The sequence below is a fragment of the Mustela nivalis genome, assembly GCF_964662115.1.
Source record: "Mustela nivalis genome assembly, chromosome: 18".
Taxonomy (NCBI): domain Eukaryota; kingdom Metazoa; phylum Chordata; class Mammalia; order Carnivora; family Mustelidae; genus Mustela; species Mustela nivalis.
The window spans coordinates 44,408,519-44,429,794 of NC_139037.1; the positions used below are offsets into that span (position 1 = coordinate 44,408,519).

At 57.2% G+C, this 21,276-nt stretch overlaps 1 protein-coding gene across 7 annotated transcripts in view; it reads left to right on the plus strand.

Annotated features, from left to right (window-relative positions):
• The window catches only part of ACTN4 (actinin alpha 4), a 69,557-nt gene that overhangs the window by 36,523 nt on the left and 11,758 nt on the right, over window positions 1–21,276 (plus strand). For 3 of the 7 annotated variants that reach the window (XM_082709116.1, XM_082709121.1, XM_082709118.1), the window contains exons 2-11: window positions 6,874–6,988; window positions 7,242–7,361; window positions 10,363–10,449; window positions 11,503–11,590; window positions 12,144–12,222; window positions 13,425–13,506; window positions 14,285–14,370; window positions 18,494–18,586; window positions 20,366–20,596; window positions 21,032–21,179. In XM_082709116.1, coding sequence (XP_082565242.1) covers window positions 6,874–6,988; window positions 7,242–7,361; window positions 10,363–10,449; window positions 11,503–11,590; window positions 12,144–12,222; window positions 13,425–13,506; window positions 14,285–14,370; window positions 18,494–18,586; window positions 20,366–20,596; window positions 21,032–21,179 — 1,129 coding nt within the window. Of the gene's footprint in view, window positions 1–6,873; window positions 6,989–7,241; window positions 7,362–10,362; window positions 10,450–11,502; window positions 11,591–12,143; window positions 12,223–13,424; window positions 13,507–14,284; window positions 15,470–18,493; window positions 18,587–20,365; window positions 20,597–21,031; window positions 21,180–21,276 lie in introns of all 7 variants that reach the window. The other 4 variants (XM_082709122.1, XM_082709117.1, XM_082709119.1 and 1 more) reach the window with 2 other exon arrangements.

Consider the following 21,276-nt stretch of genomic DNA (forward strand, 5'->3'; position numbering starts at 1 on the left):
GCTGGAAAGTCAGAGCTTTTTCATGTAGGCTGAGAAAACTCCGAATAAGGCAACGTCAGGCCAGGACATAAGAAGCATTCCATATTTCCCTGTAATTGCTTTCAAATTAGGTTATGTCGTCATGGGGCAGGACATGCAGCAGGCCCACTCTGCCCTTGGCTAGCTGTGCAGTTGGGTTCTGGGTGGGCAGCTCATTGTGTCCCCCATGCTGCGAACTGCCCGCCTCGATTTCCCGTGCTGGTGGGGCTGCATCCGTGACCTGGCAGCCAATTCGTTCTCTGTTCTCAGCCTGCTCCCTAGTTTCTCTCCCCTTCGGCTCTGCTAAAGGCAATGGGTCTTCAGAACACTGCTCACACGTACAATCCCAGAACTGTTCCAGAGGCTCACAGACTCCCTGGATGGTCCCTGAGGCTGTTGCTGGGGTGATCGCCCTTTCGCCTGGGCCACTGGCGACCAGATTCCAGTAGGCTGAGCCGGCGGGGCCTGAAAGGGCTTTTATAGTTGGTGATGGAACCCGGGGGTCAGGGGAGCAGTTTCTGCTTTCAGGACCTGAAAAGATGCCCCATTGGGGCCAGGGCTCGTCTGGAACGTGGCAGTAGCCAGGCAGATGGGCGATAAGAACGGTGGATGCCTGTCTTTGGGATAAATAGCTGTCCCTCCCTTGTGTCCAAGCCCCAGACACCCTTCCCGAGGACCCGTGGAAGCAGGAACCATGGGCAGCATCAGAGGCCACAGCAGGCAAGGTGGGAGTTCAGGAGGTGGGACGGCGCCCTCTCCCTCAAGGCAGCCGGTGCCCCAGCGGAGCAGCAGACCCAACACGGTATTGCAGAGACGAGGTTTGAAAACTCCCAGCACCACGGGGAGCCCTGTCTTGCCTCCGTGTACCCTGGGGGAGTTTGGTGTGACCCACTCGGGTTAGGCCTGGGCCTGGGGAAAAGATGCATCTGGTCCTTGGGGGTCAGGCTCTTGGCCTGCGATGTCCTACTAATGGGGTGGGGAGGGTCCACAGTGGAAGGCAGTGGGTGCAGCATGAAGCAGCAGAGTTAGCCCTAAAATTCTGTGAGGTGTGGAGTCAGTGGAATCCACATGTGAGCTGCTGTGAGTAAGTAGGAACACGCAGCTTTCCACGCTGGTCCGGCAGACCTCCTAACCAGGGCCCATAATCAAGTCATCGTGCTTGCCCCAGCCAAGGGACTTGGCTGAGCCTGTTTCTAGGCCCAGACTGACTTTGCAAGAGGCTTCTCTTTATTTTGGGTTTAGTGGAATTCCAGCTTCCTCCACACCACCCCCTTCAGTGCCATGGCCACGTTTTGTAACAGGAAGTCGTTGAGAAAAAGAGGGAAGGGAAGTTTTTCCAGCTGGGGCGGCAGCATCCTACCAGGACCCTTTCTTGCACTCACCATCACTGTGCCCACTGGAACACCACTTGGTTGCCCTGTGTTTTCATGTTTGGTTCTTATTCACTGACTACCCCAGAGTAGAGAGGGTTTACCTCTTTGGGTTGGGGGAGGGAGTCATCAATGAATGGCTCATTAAAGCACCACCCCCCCCCCCACTGCCACATTCCTGGCTGCTTAGGTCATCTCACGAACAATATCCATCATTCATTCACCCAGCCGCCCCACATCCTGGCCACTGGGAGGGGTCCTTGTGACACAGGAAGGACTTTATGGCCTGCATGCTAGCCCTCCTCTCTCCCCCTTGCCCCCACACACGGAGTGACAAAGCAGAAACAGCCCAGGGGCCCCTCTGAAGCCCGCCTGCCTTCCCTGGTGCACCACAGCCCTGGGAGTGGTGACTGGATCCCAGAGGAACCAACAGGCCCGGCTTTCTCTCCTTCCACCCCTTCCTCTCTCCCACTTGCACCCTGTGCTATTTTAACAACCCGAGAAGAATCTTGAACAGGCTGCCAGTGTGCAGAGGCAAGTTCTAAGCCTCTTCTCTGTGGTTTTTTTCACATGGGCTCTCAAAGACAGACAAGTCCACATCCTTCCTTCCTCCCTAGATAGGTCAAGGGCTGGGCGCAGGTTCCCTTCTCAGAATGGCAAGGACAGGCGGGGAGCAACAGGGCCAGCCCCAGCGTTGTTTCACCTGCCTTGTTCTGGGTCCAGGCGGCCCTTTGGGAAGCAGGCAAGCTTGTGGAGACATAGCTCTGCCTGCCTCACTCTCTGAGTTCCCCTCTAGCTCAGAGGCGGGGCTGGGGCGGGGCGCCTTCTTGACCCCATTCTGTTGGCTCTGCTTTGCCGGTCGGTACCAAGCATCCCACTCAGACTTTGTGGGTGAGGGTCTGCCCTGAGTTTGTGTGGACAAGCTCTGTGACTTCAGGCAGGTCACTGCGCCTCTGCCTGCCTCAGTTTCCTTATCTGTAAACTGGAGATGATAATTTACATGATCATGAGGTTGGAGATTTTAAAGAGTTAACGCCATAGAAATAGTGAGAACTAGTAATTAGCAGTTCTTGCATAATTTGTGTTAAAGTGCCCACCCCCCTCCACCAGAATGTAAACTGTCTGCTTTGCTTCTCCCCTGCCCAGAGCCCAGTAGGGGTTCCAAGGTGGGATTTGTTGACCAGGAGAAGGCATTGAGTGGACAGGGTCATGGACGCTGTTCAGAGTCCGTGCTTACCCTGAAAATGGCCTTAATAGTAAAACCTAGCTGAGCTCGTTGTCTTTTGCGTTTTCTTCCTCCCACAGAGTGCCTGCCGGTAGCTCTGGACACCCCCACTCCCCAACAAAATGGAAGCCTTGAGCTTGCCTTTCTCAGTCATGACAGTTGGTATCTCCATCCGCCTCCATGACTCCTCCGCCTTCCTCCTGTAAGTCTCTCTCAGAGGCTCTTTACTCTCTTCTTCTTGGTCCTCATGCATCGACCCTCGCCCCCTTCAGCTCTGCCCTCACACAGCTGGTGCCATTGTGACCTTCCCCAGGCCCTGTGAGTAGCCCCTGCTGGCCTCCTGGCCCAGCGTGCTCTGCCTCACTCCCTTCTTTGCCCTCAAACCTGCCGGAGGGCCTTTGCACATGCTGTTTGTATTATCTGGAAAAGATTCCTTCCTTATTTTTGTCTTAGCTCTTTCTCAGGTGTATCAGAGTCGAGAATCACCTCCTTAAGCACACTTCCCTGTGTCTCTTCCTACCACTAGATCAGGAGCTAGGATGTTGAACACTCTTTAGCTCCCTTTCTGGGGGCAGCGGGGAGAGGGCACAGGCCTGACACCTCAGAGTGGGACCTCTGAAGCTCAGAGCACCTGGCCCAGCTCAGTAACTTTCTAGGTACATGACTATCGGTGATTAAGTCATGATACCTCCCAGACCCTCGATTTCCTCATCTGTAAAATGGGGCAATGGTGGCAGCTATCCCACAGGTAGTTGTGAAGATGAGAGAAGTTAGTACATGACACGGTGCCCAGTACATCGTGAGCTCGTTGGAAGTGTCCGTTCCCATTGTAACTCTCACCACTTACCCTGCTGGTGTTGCTTCTGTAGTTGAGTCGCTGCTTGATTCACGAGACCCTGTCCCTCTTAGGAACAGGCGCCCCGTGAGTTTGCAGGCTGTGTCCGTGGTTGCTCACGCCTGGGTATTCAGCCCAGGACCTGGCCCAGGGTTGACTCCCAGCAAATGGTTGTCGAGAGAACGGGCGTGTTCCAGCCCCATGGGCCTGGAGCATCGCAGGGCGTTTGGACCTGTCAGCAGTTGGGCTCTGAGGCCCCTGCTCTGAGAACCGTGCATTGCAGAGGGCGGTGTGGTGGGCGTCCAAGGCCTCTATCTATTGAAACCGCCCCCCCAACACTATCTACCCCACACATCTTAGTCTAAACTGGGTAGGGAGAGGAAGTGTATAAGTAGAGAGTTATTCTCATAACCAGCTAGGAAAAAAACCTGAATTTTTAATGTCCCATCCGAATTCCAGCTCCTACTCAACGGTCAGTGTGTGAAGAGGTGGCCGTTTGGGGTGGACTTGTTCCCTCCGGATGGCCTTCTGAGGTCCTGTTGTCTCCGTCCATGAGCCTCTCTGGTGTCAGTACGTGCCCCTTGTCTTCTAGGAGCAAATAGAGCCAAGCAGGGCATGGAGAGGGAGGGTGGGAGACCTGCGGGCGGGAATTCTGTTCTGTCTGCGGCACGTCGGGGAGCGAGTCCTTCCTTCTCGCCACCTGGACGGGCAAGCACAGATTCTCCCGGCACCTGCTCTGTTCTGCTTAGGATTGTGCTTGCTTGCAGCTAGGGAGACAGAAGCGCACGGTGCCTAGTTACCATTTATTTGAAGATCTTTCTTTGACATATGTGTAACACTGAGTGCTTACTTCATCTGTGCCAGGCCCGGTCCTAAGTGATTTACTTGAATTATTTTGTTTAATCTTCTTTTAAGAGGCGAGGTCACTGTACCTGTTTCACCATGGAAGAATCTGAGGCTCACCGCCCGCCCAGGGTTCGCCTGCTGGCAGCTTGCCTCACTGGCAGAGGCAAGATTTTGGCCCGGGTCTGTGCGAGCCCCAAGCCCCAGAGCTCTTGTGTGTTTCCCCAGAGGAGCTGGGCACAGGCTGCGGGGCCCGTTGGGAGGGCGGTTCGTGCAGTGACCTCATGAGGATGAATAGCCTGAACCTGAGAGGCGAGATTTGCCCACAGCCTCCAGAGAGGAGGGCCTCCTGTGCTTCCATTTCTACTCCAGACCCTGGGACAGAGGGGAAGGCCTATGCAGAGAGGGAAGTAGCCAGTTCACCTTATGCCAGGCACCGTATTGGGGGCTTTAAAGCATCTCCCTCATTTAATCCCACAGCAACTGCATGAGGTAGGTTCTGATAAGTCCATCCGACAGGGAAGGAAACAGGTGTAAGTAAGTTAGGGAGCTGGCATTTGAACCTAGACCTGTGCCCTTTGAGAGTGCATGGGTGTAACCCAGGCAGACCAGGTTGATGATGGCTGCCGTTTAGATGCCTTCCTGGCCCTGCCTGCAGACCAGGGGCCTAGATGTTGGCCCTGGCAGCACCACAGCCTTGGAGGGGGGTCAGCCTCTGGGAATCACCCTCTTAGGTCCTTAGCCTCGGGACGAGATTGGTCGCTTTGCCACTCACCAGAATCTTTTGGAACATGCACAAGCAGAAGACAGGCATTCCCCATCTCCTCCTGCTTCAGCCTAGCCTGCTGCCACCACCACGGCCATGCATGGCTTAGGCATTATAATGGCACATGGGATATGAGACGTGCCTCCTGCCCCCCTCAGAGCTCGCACACGTGCAGGCAGCATCCAGTAGGACTCAGAATGACTGGAGAACATGGCTGAGAGCTGCCAAGGGCTGTGTGGCAGCCAGGACAGACGGGGACGGAGGAGGCACTCAGTGGAAGAGGTGGCTGGATTTCAGGAAAGGAGATGTGGGGACGCCCCTCGATGACCAAGGACCTGCTGTTTATTGAGCACCTGCCATGTGCTCTCTGGGCATCACCACCGCAGACCCTCATACTGACCATTACTTGCGTGCCATCCTCATTGCCATGTTATGGATGGGGAGGCACGCGTTGCGGAGGTCGGATGGTGTGTCCACTTGGGCAGCGGAAGCAGTAGCCTAGCCCTCATTTGTCTGAATTGAGAGTTGTGTTCTCATTCATGTGTTCTCAGCACCTGCTTGGTGGCCGGAGCTTGAGTATGTAGGAAGGCAGAGGACAGAACTGGAGTGAGAGCCCAGAGAGAAAGGTGCCGTGATGAGGCCTGCACAGAGGAGGGCACCATCCGAGTCAGAATCAGGTTGGGCCAAGCAAGTCGCTGTGGGTGTCCCCAAGGAGCTGCACATCAGGCTGATTCATGGGGGGATCTGCCTGCTCAGGAGAGAGAGAAGCAAGGCCCGGGCACCCTTAGCTGAAGGGACAACTCCACACAGGGTGGGCTCGGGGGCCCTAGCCCACCCACAGTCACCAACCGTTCTAGTATGGGTTTGGAAGGAAACTCTGTGCCCATCCTCACTGTGGTGCAGCATGTTAATTAGATGGCTTCTTTGGGAGGGGCCTTTGTGTGGAGTCTCTAAATGAGCAGGAGTGGTGACAGTTGTCAAAACACATGGTGCTCCGCCAGAGGTTCCCTGGAAGCCCCTGGCCCCCAACATGGCCTCTGCCTGGGCCTGGGCCTGGGCCTGGAGTGTGCTCTGTGCGCTCCTGGCCCTCTGCCCACCTCTACCCTGGCCTGTGCAAATGGAGGGGGCAGGGCGGGGCACGGGGGCTCCGTGAGAAACAGAAGCGTGGCATTGTTCCCAGACCCTGTTGTGGGAGGCTCAGTTGCCCCAGAAGGTGTCTGGACATGTCCATCTTTAAATGCTGTGACGTGCTTTCTGGGGGCTGATGTCTGGTGGCGGGCTGAGTGACGGGGGCCCTGTGGGAGATACTGTGTTGGGGATTTGGGTTTCTTGTTTGTGACCCTCTCTGTCTGAAAGCGTCCTGTCACCTTCAGCATCCACATGCCCTGTGTTTCACAGAAACTTCTTAAGAGACAGCTGCCTAACCCAGGTGGGCAGTGGCTGCCTGCCTCCCTCTTGACTTCCAGCTTCGTTAAGCCCCCTTGAGGTTTGGAAGGTGAGAAGTGGAATGTTCCTAGGGAACAGAGGGTGTCTGGCTTGCAGGGAAACAAATGAGGCTTGCATGGGGCTCAGAGAATCTGCCACTTACTCCCTGGCTGATAACACAGCGGGTCTGTTAACTACCCCGAGCCTCAGTTTCCACAGATCAACTTGTCCAGGTCACTTAAAGACACAGAAATAGTGCATATGAAGCCCGCATTGTGGTCTTCATATGGTGACCACTGTGGTCCCATGTCAGGGCTGTGGCCTAGTCCTTTTGCTAGAAAGCCCCAACACCCTCACAGACCCTCTATGCCTCTCTGTCTTGGCTCCCTAGACGTTCACAGCCTGGTGCAACTCCCACTTGCGGAAGGCTGGCACGCAGATCGAGAACATTGACGAGGACTTTCGAGACGGGCTCAAGCTCATGCTCCTTCTGGAGGTCATTTCAGGTGAGTTTCCTTTCCACCCCAGGACAACCCAGACCTGGAACAGGTGTGCTGTTAGAGGTCCTAGGGACACAGACTACCCAGGCTGTCCCATGCGTGCTAGGAGGATCATGAGGCCTGAGTGATGGCAGCATGTCCGGGCGCTGGCCTGGGATGGAGCGGGGAGGGGGCAGAGCACCTTGACGGCAGGCTCTGGAGAGTAGTGGGGTCACTAAAGCTTCCCTTTCTCTCCCCTCTCTCGGTGTGTGGCTCTCAGGAGAGCGGTTACCTAAGCCAGAGCGGGGCAAGATGAGAGTGCACAAAATCAACAATGTGAACAAAGCCCTGGACTTCATCGCCAGCAAAGGGGTCAAGCTGGTCTCCATCGGGGCAGAAGGTGAGCTTGGTGGGGGCAGGTCGGTTCTTGGCCCATAGGCTCTGAGGCTGGAGCTCTCTGTTCTGAACAGACTTGGGTGGGTGACAGAGCACTTGGGGTGTGTAAAGCCCCAGTAATATATCCAGCAGTGACCACAGTACCTGCCCTCTCAGTGGGATCACTGAGCCCACGACTTCCCCCACCCCCTTCACCTGCAGAACAATCCATCCGGGACTCAGGAATCTGGTGTCCTCGGGCATGTAGGGCAGGCCCCTGCTGCAGGGGAGGAGTGGCTTTGACTTGGACCCTGGATACCCTCACTTACCCTCCTTATGCTGGGCCTGAGAGACACTGACAGACATGTGACCTGGCATCTGTCTGTGTCTCTGGAGCACCTTTGTCCTTTGGCCCTGCCTGGTATCTGTGGATAGGAGGGAATGCAGAGAAGAGAAGGGCATTTGAGGCCCAGTGTTGGGGCTCTGGGCTGGGGTGCAAGTCCAGAGGTCACTAACGACATGCTCTCCCTCCCGCAGCTAGCTTGTCTTGAACTCACAGGCCCTTTTGGAGACGAGGCGAGGCCAGATAGAGCCCAGAAGGTCCCCATCAGCTCCCGCTCACAGTTCCGCTCATTAGAGCAGGATTTCCTACACCCTGACATCCATGTTGTCCCAGCTTTTAGAAAAACAAAGAAAACTAATTGCCTTTAATGACAGGGCTCTGAAAGTTTGGCCAAGACTCTAGGCCAGAGTGTGTGTGCTGAGTTCCAAGGCTCTGCCCCCGTCTGGGACCTCTCCGGGAGGGGTGCCAGGCGTCACATGCCATGGTTGAGGTGGTTGGTGTTTGTTTAAAAAAAAAAAAAATCAAAACCCCCCAAATCAGTTGGGCTCTCTGATTTTCTGTCCTTACATGGATCTTTCCCCCTGGCTCCATGCCAGCCTTCTGCTTCTCACAGCTGCATGTATTTTGCTCAAATGCTAGCCTGTAAATACAGAAGGGCTGAGAGGACAGACCTGGTGGCACTCACCAATTTTCATTTGAAGAAAAACTTCATCTAAAAATGCTGTCTGTTCGTGCCCAGCTTGGTTCACTCTCAGTCCCTGTGACCGCTGGGCCTGGGGCAAAGCTGAAAGGCAGCCCGCAGGAGGGGCCCTGAGGGCTCCAGAGTACCTGAGAGCCTGGCATCCACCCCGCCCCCATCGCCCTACCCGCCACACAGTCCAGGCTGCAATGGAAACATAGGTTCCTCGGTGCACAGCTTTGGGTCCGAGAAGTAGCTGTGGAGCAAGTGACACGAGAGAAGCTGTCTCCCCTCCCTCACGGGATCTCCCTAAGCCCTCCAGGACCAGCTTCCTTGTGCAGCCAGCCGGGTAAGGGAGCCACGGCCTCCTCTGCAGACTGTGGCCGGCTCCCTGCCCTGGTGTGCCCGGCACTTGGGAGGAACGCAGTATAGATTTCCTGACTGGAGGGCTGCCCTTGCCCTGCGCTGGGAGCACTCAGCCTGGTTTCCGGGTCTGGGCTTCTTAGCCCTGGGAAAGGACCCAACAGACCCTATCCTTCCCCTGCCTCCAGCCAGCCGGCCACGCACGATTCCTTATGCTGACACTCCGAAGCCGAAAGATCTGCCCTCTGCCTTCAGCCTGAGGCTTGGCTGTGGGGAGTGTCTCCATGGTGGCTCACGACCCACCACCTTGCCACCCCCCCCCCCCCAACCTTGAGTGTGTTCCTGGGGAAGGTTGGGCCCCCTCCTCTGCATGAGTGCTCTGCCTCCTCTCCAGATCCAGCCCATCCTAGAGCTTTCTGTTCTCGAGGGCCAGCGGGTCAGTTCTCTCCCTGCACCTGCTGCGCTGAGATCCTGAGGGGCTGGTGGGGTGCAGAGGCATTCAGAAGACTGCTGTGGCTCATCTGGCCAGCAGACTCAGGGGTGAGGCTGGTCGCCCTCACTTCTCTGACCCAGCCCGGGACACATGGTGCCCTGAGTGTTGCAGAGAGGACTGCTCTCTAAGCCCCTGAAGCTGACGCGTGTGGTGCAGGCCCTTACCTCTCACTCCCGGGAGTTGGAGACAGTCTTGGGTTTCGGTTAGTTAAGGAAGCACATGCTTACCAGCTGCACCTGTGTCACCGCTGTCCCCGTCCTGCAGCATCTTAACTTCTACAAGGGCAGGTTCTGGGTCCCCAGGTAGAGCAGTGCTCTCGAAGGCAGGCTGAGAGCAAATAAATCAGACATGTGGTTACAAGTGGTGGTCAGTGTGCGAGGGGAGAGGCCCCGGGCTGACGCCTGCAGATCCGTGCCCAGGGAAGCCACCTGGAAGAGGTCCCAGCAGAGGCTTATAGGATGGGAACGATGGCTGTCTGAGGGAAGGGTCAAGGGGCATACTTCATGGGCAGACAGAAGGTGTGAGGGCCTTCCAGCAAGGACGAACCTGGCTTGCCAGAAGGACCCAGCCAGAGTGTGCTGGGGTGGGCAGGTCCTGCAGGGCTCGTGAGGAGAACTGGGGGGCGCGGGCTTCATGTAGGTGTGGTGGGGCTGTGAGCAGGCGAGCGGCACAATCCAGTATAGCTCTTCAGGCAAGTGCCCTGGCTGCTGTGGGGGTTGGGTCGCACAGGCCACAGAGGCAACAGTGTGTCCAGCTCGGGGGACCACAATGGGCCGGACAGGTTGAAGGACATAACAGATGGTCAGCAGACAGGAGTGCAGTGTGCACCCACCAGCGGGGACGTGGCCACAAAGGCGGGAGGGAGGTGCAGGCAGATGGTTGGGAATGCCGGCCCCGCGCCTGGGATAAGCCTCAGCGAGGAGCAGGCTGGAGCTGGCCAGACAGGAAGAGGCCCGCAGGTGCCAGGCAATGGAAGAAGGCTTTTGGGACAGTGTGTCCTGGCATTCAGGCCACATCTCGCAGTGTGGGTGGCGGACAGGCCTGGGTGGCTCCCATGGGACAATCAGAGCTCATCTCTGCACAGTGCCAGGAGGAGTCCCCTCCACTTTTAACAACATCTCACTCTCGGCCCCCTTCCCCACATGCAGAGATTGTGGACGGCAATGCAAAGATGACCCTGGGAATGATTTGGACCATCATCCTCAGGTTCGCCATCCAGGACATCTCAGTGGAAGGTGAGAGCCTGCACACTGGCAGACTGTGCCTTTCCTCCCCTCCCTGCTTCCTCCCAGCTTGGGGAGAATTAGATTACAATGTTGGGGTTCGGTCTTCCTGCTTGAGGTTCTGCCCTGTTTCCCAGCATCCCTCCCAGGGCCTGGCCCTGTGCGAGAGTGGTTAGTGAGATGCTGGCCCAGCTGCAGGTGAGGGGGGCTCCAGCAGCTGCCCAGCTCTGCTCTCCACCCAGAACCCTTTGGCTCCTGTGGTCTCCGTCTCAGTGGACCCTCACCGGATCCTCATCAGATGGGCACAATTGATCCCATTTTACAGTCAAGGAATCTGAGTCACAAAGTAAACTAGTGATGGAGTCAGGCCTGGTGCAGTTCTCTTGTGCATCAGAACCCTGCATGTGTCTGCTTGACACCCCCATCCTCTGACCTTTGCCTCCCAAGACCCTGGGGCTGGGCCGGGCTGGCCAGGAAGGAGCTGCTGCACTTCCCCTCCCGACGCCTGTGTGTGCCGCAGCATGAGAAAAGGCATCCCAGCCAGCCCTTGGAGGGGATGTGTGCAGTAGGCCACAGCGGTGACTGGGATGGACGTGTCCTCTGCCCCCAGAGCCTCCAGTCTGTCCCTGGGGAACCGATGACCTGGGCTCCCCAACTCCCATTTCCCTGAAGCCGCCCCTGCATCTGGGAGACCCCAGTGCTCCTACCCCCTGCTGAGTCTTTGCGTTCAGGAGAGGGCGAGACCAGCAGCTGGGGCTCATTGAGCACTGTGTTGGTGGATAAAGGCACAGGCCTTGTGGTCAGAAACATGGCCCAGTGTCAGGCAGCCCCGTCGCTGCCACTTCCTGGGAGGACTCTGGGCAGGTGACGACTCAGGGCTGGCTCTGCAGACCAATGCCTAGGACCAGCAGAGGCCTGTGGAGTCTGGAGCAGGAGTAGCTCTCATCCCCAGCTGTGCTGCTGTCCATCTGACCTCTGTGCTCGAGTCCCAAGTACCATTCCCTGGGACTGGGTCCTAAAGGTCAGGTTTGGAGCTGGTGCTCACCGTCCTCGTGTGTTTCTCAGAGACCTCCGCCAAGGAAGGGCTGCTTCTGTGGTGCCAGCGGAAGACGGCCCCTTATAAGAACGTCAACGTGCAGAACTTCCACATCAGGTGAGCGCCCGGCCACAGCGTCCCACCCCGTCTCCTTCCCTCACTGTCCCCCTCCCCCAGAGACGGAGATCCGTCCTCGCACTTGCACCCTTTTCCTGTTTCTCCCCCACGGGTCAGGGCCGCCCAAGCGAAGTCCCGCAGTGGGCCGTCTCCCTCTGTAGCAGGCTGTCCCGTTCAGGGCAGTCACACTGTCCCAGAGGCGAGCACTTGCTCGTAAGGTACTTGTCACCCGTCAGGGGCTGGTCTGTTCATGTGTATTCCCTTCTTTAATCCTCACAATGACCCTGTGGAGCTATCACTACCCCATTTTATAGATGTGGAAACAGGGAGCAGGAAGTAATGGGACTTGCCCAGGGTCGTGCTGACAGTGAGAGCTAGGATTTCACCACTGGTCACCCGCCTGCAGCTGCTCTGCCCTACTCTCTCCATCCAGTGCCCGGCACACACACTGTCTAGTAATCGTGAATTAATCCTTCCTGTGGGTGTCCAGGCTGTCCGCGCTCGCATGATGGTGAGAGGGCCCTCCTTTCAACCTTTCCCTTTCCATCCCCAGCTGGAAGGACGGTCTTGCCTTCAACGCACTGATCCACCGGCACAGACCAGAGCTGATCGAGTATGACAAGCTGAGAAAGGTTTGCCTCTTGCTGTTCCCCTCAGTGGCCGGAGATACACAGAGTCTGACCTTGAGCCTGATCTTGGGTCACCTCCCCCAAGCCCGTCCATTGCTGGTGTCCACAGCTGGATTCTGCACTCAGATGGCCAGGCTGGGGGAGCCTTGTGCCAGCTGTCACCAGACCCCAGGCTTTATGGCTGATTCTTGCTGCCCTTGCTTCCCTTGGGGACTGTCCCCTTTTCCCTTTAGGGGCATTGCAACTGCCCAGTTATTTTAGGGCTTGGCCAGCCGTGCCTTCTAGCTCCCCGCCCTTAACCTTTTAGCCTCTGGAAGCACTTCCTCTCTGTCTAATGGAGAAGAGGGGTGACGAGTTCTAGACCATCCCCACCGGCAGGTGTTTCCTGTGTAGGGTCCTTTCTCATTTGCCTCTGCAAAGCTTGGGATCCTGTAAGACCAAGGCCATGGCCTCTAGGAGCTCCCAGCAGAGAAGGCAGGGTAATGTGTCCAGAGCAAACGTGCCATAAGGCCGTGTACGTGCGCTGGGGCTGAATGAGGGTGGCAGGGAGTTCAGACCCAATGAGTCAGGGATGGATAACGCACCTGAGCTGGCATAGAGTCGAGGAAGGACCCCGGATTTGGGGGCAGCCTAGAGCCATTGGGGGGGTATTCCCAACTTGAGGGGCTGCGGTCATGAGCCTGCACTTGGTCTGTCCCAAGTTCCCCTGGGTAATTGGATGGGGCTCTAGCTGGACATGGATTAAGGCACATGAGGGAGGGTCTTTTAATTCCATGGACAGTGGGGAGACTGTGCGAAGGGATGCTTCAGGAAGGCTGCACCTTGGAAGCTCTCAGTTTACCCCCTCCCCATCACCCCCCCAGTGCATGGTCTGGACCCCACTTCCCAGGTTTTCAGGACAGAGGTCTTAATCTGGGGTCTAGAGAGCTGGCAAGTGTAAGAAAAAACATACCTGTGTTTTCTCTGGAGAAAACGTTGACAGTTTGCCCCACAAAGATTTCCAGAAGCCTTTCTTTGGGTGGGAATGGACTCCACTCCACGGGCTTGTCCCCAGCTCCATTCCCCACCGCAGCATAGGGGGGCTGAGAACTGCTTCAAGAACTCTTTCCAGTCCTGCCCCTTCCCAGAATGCCTCCCCTCCAGGCCAGCTTTGTTCCCATGTGCTTCTGCTCCTGCCCCTGACCAAGTTCTTCCTCTTTTCCCAGGACGATCCCGTCACCAACCTGAACAATGCTTTTGAAGTGGCTGAGAAGTATCTAGACATCCCTAAGATGTTGGATGCGGAGGGTAAGCACATCCCTTCTGTTCTGTCCCCACCCTGTTCAGCTCACGTCTGTGGTAGCTTGAGGTAGCTGGCCGTACCAGTGAGACGGGCTGAAGGAAGCTGGTCGAACCGAAGACCGTGGTCCTGCCCGGGAGCCAGAGCGGGAGCAGCCTGAGTAGACCAGACGGGCTCAGGGAGGGATGAGGAAGCTGGGAAAGGAGTAGCTTGAAGAGGACAGGTTCTGGGGGCCGCATCTTGAAACAGGACATGAGTGTCCTGCCAGTACCCAGCCTGAGTCCTGCCCCTCTCATGGGATGGGCAGGCCAGATGGCCAGAGGGAGGCCTGGCTCCTACAGACAACCCAGACGACTGCCTTCCCTGCTTGCCTCAGGCTCGGAGTCCGGAGCCCATCAAAGTGGAGTGTTTGTTTTTTCCTTTTCCGGCTTTGTTCCATTTCCCAGCCATGCACACCCCCCACCGCCCCCAGCCAGGACCCATGGCTCTGGCCTCTGGTGGCCCCTGGGGCTGACTGTTGAGCAGCCCCTTGAGGCCTTTCTCAGAGAGAGGAAGTGGCCTCATTCTAATCCAGTTCCCACAGCCTTGGCCTTTCTAGAGACCACAAGGGATGGAGGGGCTGAGGGTGTGGACAAGCCCGCTAGAGTCAGCAGGGGTCACTGAATCCATTCTGAGGGTCTTTCTCCTGGGATGCCTGTGGCCTTGGGAGAGTTTGGAACCCAGTGAGCAACAACCCCTCCCCACCGCCCCTACTTGGGCGGTTTAACCCTTGTCGTTCACTTACAGACATCGTGAACACGGCCCGGCCCGACGAGAAGGCCATAATGACCTATGTGTCCAGCTTCTACCATGCCTTTTCGGGAGCGCAGAAGGTACCGGGCAGGGCCAGGCAGGCCCACCTCGCCGCCACTGCCCAATGCCGCTACTGCCTCTCGCCTCCCATGCTCACCTCGTTTCTCTTGCAGACAGCAGTGGCCTCTCTCCGACTGGAAGCCGCCCCCCCACCCCGACTTCAGGCAGCACTGCCCGTGTAGTCTTTGCTCACAGTGTCTGTTTTGCTTCTGGTCTGGGCCAGACTCCGTTCCAGACATGGGGCATACAGTAGGGACTGGGTCAGACAGGATCCCTGATCTCATGCAGCTGCCATGTCAGTTGGGGAGACAGTTGACAGGTGTGGCCTCAGCTCGGGTCATCTCATGTGGTATAAAGCACAGTAGAGAATGTGGGGCAGGTTAGGGGAATGTGGGAGACAGATGCAGGGGGCTGCTTCAGCTGGGGGCCATGGCGGGAGGCTTCTGCCGGCCAACCTACGCAGGCACCTGCCGTGACGGGCGGGAGCTGCAACATGAAGATCAGCAGGAATGATCTTCCAGGCAGATGCAAAGGTCCTGGGGCAGAAGTGAGCTTGGCTTATTCAAGGAAAGGCCAAGAGGAGAAGAATGAGGTTAGAGATGGTAACAGGGCCAAGATGTGTAGAATCACAGTAGTCTGGGATCTGGAGTTGAATTCAAAGGGCCCCCAGAGACCACTCAGCGGTCTGTTCTAGGGGTGGTAGCTGGTTACGTAAGACATGATCTCACTGATGTTTTCAGAAAGATCAGTTAGCCTTTGAGCCCTCTGGCTCTGCACAAGGCTTCCTTTCCAAAGCCAGTAGCCAGTGTCACCCAGCTCTGGTTAGAAAAGGGACCCACCTATTCGGACTTCTCCCTTGGCCTCTACAAAACCTCGGCAAAACTCACCCATGCTGCCAGAGCCGGGGTTTGGCTTCCAGTCTGGAGTGAGCGCCCTTCCTCCCGCATGAGCCTCGGGCCCGGCCCCGGTGCCCTCCCTGCAGCTGTCACTCTCTCCTGCCTCTCTCTCTCTCTTTCTCTCTCTCTCTGCGCAGATATTGTAGGCACTCTGAGGCCAGATGAGAAGGCCATCATGACTTACGTGTCCTGCTTCTACCACGCTTTCTCGGGGGCTCAAAAGGTGAGCTGGGGCGGAAGCATCCCTCACTGCTATGGCCAGAGCCTGGTCCTCGCTCTCCCTTTGTCCCTGCCACCCATTTGTGGTTGGAGCCCTTGCCAGGCCATCCCACAGGCCATCCCCAGCATGAGGATGCACCCGGTCAAGAGGGGTTCTCGGGACCGTGGGCCTTAGGTGCTGACAGACCACGTGTATTCTCTGTGAGCAGAGCCTGGCCCGTAAAAATGGGGGAGGCGTCCCTGTAGAGCCGCATTTAGCAGGTGTGCTCCTTCCTGGCCACTCGGCTGCCCTGTCCTTCTTTCTGTGCTGCGCCCTGCCCTGGTCAGTTGCCTGCTGGCCTGGCTGTGTGCTCGCACTGGGGAGCACTGGCCTTTCTGGCTCTCTTTACAACTTCTTCCCCTCACGGGTGCTGCAGGAAAGGCTTGGTCCGAGCAGGTTACATCCTCTCTGGACTCCTGTCCCCAGTGCCGCCAATACCAACAGTGTCCTCGGGGGTGTCTGAGCCCAATGGCAGCTGTCCACTCCCATGAGAAGGCACCCGGCGGCTCCTGGGCAGGGAGACTCTGCCTGGAGGCCCAGGCACCTTTGTCCTCTCCACTTGCCTCATGTTTCGTGGGTCCTGGGTCCATGTACTCCCGGTGACTCGATTCCATGTCAGCAGTTAGGAGCAGGCAGGGCCGGGGAGGAGAAACCGGCTTTTGTTAGTTGAGCGTTTACTGCATGCTGGGCAGTCCTGCGGCAGCTCCGCATGCGCAGGTTCTAGGAGAGTCCCGCGCATGGCGGGAGCGGGGTGCAGTTACCTTTCTGTAACAGGAGGACACCAGAGTTCAGAGAGGCAGGGAGCCCTTCGCAGAGTCACAGGACCAGAGCTGCACCTTCTGGTCCTGTGGAGCTCCTTCTGTGGTCCGTCTGTCCTGGTCCCTGCTGTCACCTCTTAGCAGCGTGACCTGAGATGAGTCCCTTTCCTTCAGTTTCCCCACCTGTAAAACGGGGATCCTACCCATCCCTGTCTCAGGATTGTCCTGAGGGTGAAGTGAGCTCACATAGAATGGCGCCTAGCCCTGTAAGCACTCAGCTGGTGATGGGGTGGTCAGAGCAGCCTTCTGGGTGTGCCCCGTCCACCATGGTCTTCCTAGCCCCATGGCCTCTCCCCACCCAGCCAGCGGAACTTGTGTGGCGGAACTTGTGTTTGCGGTGTTCTGTTGGGGGGGGGGGTGGGGGCGGGCAGTGGCGGAAGATTCCCGGACTCAGACCCAACCTGGCTGACCGCACGCTTGCCACTGGCCTCACCGCTCCGCAAGGTCCTGGCCGGCTTCACTGCCCACCACATCTCCCTCTCCTGCCCAGGCTGCCCTTCCCGGCTTCACGCTGGCCTCTGCTGCGGTGGGAGCTAGGAGGCCTTGAGGGATTTGTGGGAGCAGACAGTGGCAGAAAAGCTCAGGCCGGAGCATTTGGGGGTTTCTGAGGCAGCTGGGCCTGTCTTGGGAGACAGGAAGAAAAGGTCAGGCTACTGGGAGCTGCCCATTCACCAGGAGACGTGCTGTACTTGGGCTTCTCCAGCTGTCGGTCCAGCTTCCCCCACCCTGTGTTGACTTCTGCAGACAGCCCTGCGATGCTTTTATTCGTGCTACTCTGTGTCCTCAGAGACTCAGGCCAGCCACTCAGAAGAGTGCTCTCTGGCATCCATTCTGGTTTATAAGCACAGGGCAGACTCCAGACCTCACGGGAAGTATGCCCGTTCTCTCCTGATAGTTTATTTTTTGTCCCTAAGCAATTGCTGCTTTCCTTTGTTTGCTCCTTCATTCATCAACTTTGAGTATCTAAAACTTAACCCAGTCCCTAGAGGGGTGCCAGGAATTCAGCGGTGAAACAGTCCCTCCGACTAGCAGGCCCCCCCCTCGGGGTGGATCTGAGCACGGGGTACCCGTTGTCTCTCTAAGTCCGGTCAGGGACTGACACCCCACAAGAACCCCCCCACCCTCTGCAAGCTGAGACCTTAGTTCTGCTTCCGGCATGCACTCGGCCGAGGCCCTTGTGAGCCTCATCTCTGAGGCACAGTGCCTGGGGCTGTTGGTGTGTGGCCTGCAGCGTGGTGCCCAGCGTGTGCATGTGTGGGCACATGTACACGCACGCCAGTCCCGGCTGGTCCCCCACTCACCTCCCCACCTGTCCCGGAGACAGCGTGTGGACAGGAGAGGCTGGGCGTCGGGGCCTGTGGCTAACAGGTGTGGAGCCATCCCCAAGCCTCTCTGTTTTCCTTCCCCACCACTCTATAGACCCTCCTCACTCTTTCTGTTCCTGTTCTGTTGCCGTTTCAACTTCTCCTCTTGGACCCTTTCTGTGCTTCCTGAAAGGTACCTGGTCTTTCTGCTCCCCGTGTGGCACCCCCCGCTCTCCTTCTTCACCACTCCTCGCGTTTCCCCCAGCAGGACAAGGCAGCACGTTGTCCCGTAGTCCTGAGCAGAGGCTGGTCACAGTCTCCACCGCTCCCTTCTGCCTCGTGGGTGGTGACTTCTGCCCAATGAATCATCTGCACCCACCTCTGAAGGGAGGATTAGAAAGGGGATACTGGTGCTTTCCTGTGCACAGACTTCTTTGGGGTCCCCTGAATCTCTGCTGTAGACCTTTCCACCCCGGGGACACTCCTTCAGGGCTTGGCCCAGTGGAGGACCCCACCCAGCTTCACTACTCGGCCTCCTTTTCTGTGGGCCTGTTAATCCATTTCCCCAAGAGTGGAAGGGCTCCCTGGCCCCCTTCAGTGTCTCCAGGGTCCAGGCCAAGGGAGCCGAGGGGCCCAACTTTGCCGGGGGCGGGAGGTGCATTAGCAGTAAGCTATGGGGACGCCGGCAGAACCCATCAGGACGCAGCCACTCAGGGTGCCATCTTGCTGGAGCTGTGCTTCTCTCCTTCCTTCCTCGGGGAGTGCTGGGTGGCCTGTGGACGGGCCGGCTCTGGGGGATGAGCCTGTCAGGAGGGAGGGTCACCAGCCCCTAGGCAGCCCTGACCATGGCACTTCCCGTGTCCCAGGCTGAGACCGCTGCCAACCGGATCTGCAAGGTGCTGGCGGTCAACCAGGAGAATGAGCACCTCATGGAAGATTATGAGAGGCTGGCTAGTGACGTAAGTCTGCCACTCACTCCAGCCCCACCACAGTGGGAGGACTGGGGTGCCTCTGGTTACCCTTGGGCGAAGGTCATGTGACACTTGCAGAGGGGAGGGCAGACACAGCAGTGACCCTTCCTAGATAAGGACATGAGCTGACAGACTGTGGAGTGTGGCCAAGCCAGTGTGTGACCTTCCAGGCTAGCGTCATAAAAGGCTGAGAGTCAGACAGGTGTCACCATGCTCCCTGGTTTCTGTGGTCTTGAGCTCAGGTTCCTGCAGAGGTACTTAAGGACAGAGTTTCCCAAACACCCCACCACTCCAGAATTATCGGGGGAGGTTTTAAAAAAACCTGCCATGCCCTCACTGCAGGCTGACTGACTCAGTGGGATGGTGGGAGACCCCTGCGCAGGCACAGTGGCAGGACTGCGGTTTGTCGCGGCGGGCCCGGCACCTCACTTCTAGAGCAGGGTCTACTGTCTACACAGTAGCCCCGGGCGGAGGGAACACATCTCACCTCTTTTCCAAGTGGGGAAACAGACCCAGAGGGTCAGGCACCAGGCGCGCAGCTGGCAGAACAGAAAGCCAGAGGTCAAACCCAGGCAGCTCTGCTCTAGAGCCTGAACCCGGAAAGGCCACTGGGAACGTGGGTGTTTAGTTTTGGGTTCCCTCTTTTTTATTTTAAGAACTTCCACTTTAAAAAAATACATATGTATATATTGGAGTTTCTGGAGAGCAGTGGTTTGAATGCTCTTCGAGACTAATGGTTCCCAGACTTGGAAATTTCGCGAACCAGGAATATTTGAAAAAGTATTTGACAGCCAGCCTATGGTGACCAGCTTTTTGTTTTGCCAACTTAAGGATATTTTTAAAAGAAAAAGCCTACCAAGTACCCGGCTGGCTTAGTGAGGTGTGGAACTCTAGATCTCAGGGTTGTGAGTTTGAATTCCACATGGGGGCAGAGATTACTTTAAATATTTTTAAAAATTAAAAGAAGCTACTGTCTGTTACCACCATGCTTTGTTATACCAAGAGAAAGTTAAAAGCTTCTGTCTTGGAATCCCATCGCTTCCTAGGAAAGGGTGGCTGGCACCATCCACCAAGATGTAATGACACATAGATCCCTTTTTCCTTGGTTTTCTCATTTTGCTAGAGTTTGGCACTTGGGAACCACTTCTTCAAGCATCTCCATGCTGGACAGTAAGATTTTCCTCTCCAAGGATTGTTCTAGAATTGCTTGTTTGTACCTGTCCTCACTCCGTCACATATGAGGGGCTCATAAAATACATATCACTACACCCCCCCATTTTACTGTCAAATTGTTTCTGTCCCGGGCCCTGTGCCCAGTTTGCGGACCACCTCAGATTGAGTCTGCCATGCTGTGGGCTCTTCCCTGGAGGATGCTTACAGCCCAGGAACAAGGAAGCAACGAGGTGTCACTCCAGGACAGTGCGGAGCTCAGCGGTCATAGGGCTGTGTGCTGGGACTGACGGGAGGGGCATGTGTATTGAGCCCACCTGGCTTTGATCTCAGGTCTGAGGAGGAGGCAGCCCAGGAGCAAGGCATGCCGAGGATATAAGCAGGGAGCAGCACAGTGGTTCAGAGGGGGGCACACATCCTTGTAGTTCCCAGTCTTAGGCTCCCAGTGGGCACCACGGAGAAGTCAGGCTGGGGAGCAGGGCTGATCCCTGGGGGGGAGGAGGGGCCCTGGAAAACCCGTGCCCCTCATGCCCATGAGTGGGGCCAGCGCCCCACACACACCCCGCCTTCACCCTGAGGCCTCCGGTATGCCCGCAGCTCCTAGAGTGGATCCGGCGTACCATCCCCTGGCTGGAGGACCGGGTGCCGCAGAAGACCATCCAGGAGATGCAGCAGAAGCTGGAGGACTTCCGGGACTACCGGCGTGTCCATAAGCCGCCCAAGGTTCAGGAGAAGTGCCAGCTGGAGATCAACTTCAACACGCTGCAAACCAAGCTGCGGCTCAGCAACCGGCCTGCCTTCATGCCCTCCGAGGGCAGGATGGTCTCGGTGAGTGCCCGGGGTGTGTGGCCCGCTCCCAGCCAGCCCGCAGGGTTGAGGGGCAGGAGGGGGTACAGCTGACTCTTGAGCACATTCTTCCTCCCCCGCCACTTGACTTTTACACCCATTGTCTGCATTTGGACCCCTCCGTGGGCCGTGATTCCAGAATCTCCGAGTGCTCGAGGCCACTTTTCAGGAGAGACAGGGTCCCCACTGCACGGTTGCCTGGCTCCCGTAGCGCATCTGGGGCATTCCTTCATCGTCACCCACTCATTTAATGCAAAAATGTGTGCACCTTGTGCTGGGCCCAATCCAGGCACGGGCTAGACGCGACCCCAGGCCATTTACGCTGCCTGCCTTCCCATCAGCGTCCCTCAGGGAGGGATCATCCTGCTGGGTGGCCCAGCTCCCCCTTGCAACTCCGTTCGTCTTGTGTCCCCATAGGACATCAACAACGGGTGGCAGCACTTGGAGCAGGCCGAGAAGGGCTATGAGGAGTGGCTGCTGAACGAGATCCGCAGGCTGGAGCGGCTCGACCACCTGGCAGAGAAGTTCCGGCAAAAGGCCTCCATCCATGAGGCCTGGACCGATGGTAGGGTCCCCCAGCTTCCTCGGCCAGCTCCCGTCTTGCACACCTGCGCTCACATACACCCTCACAGCCCCTCGTGCCGTTGGGTCTGTTTGTCACA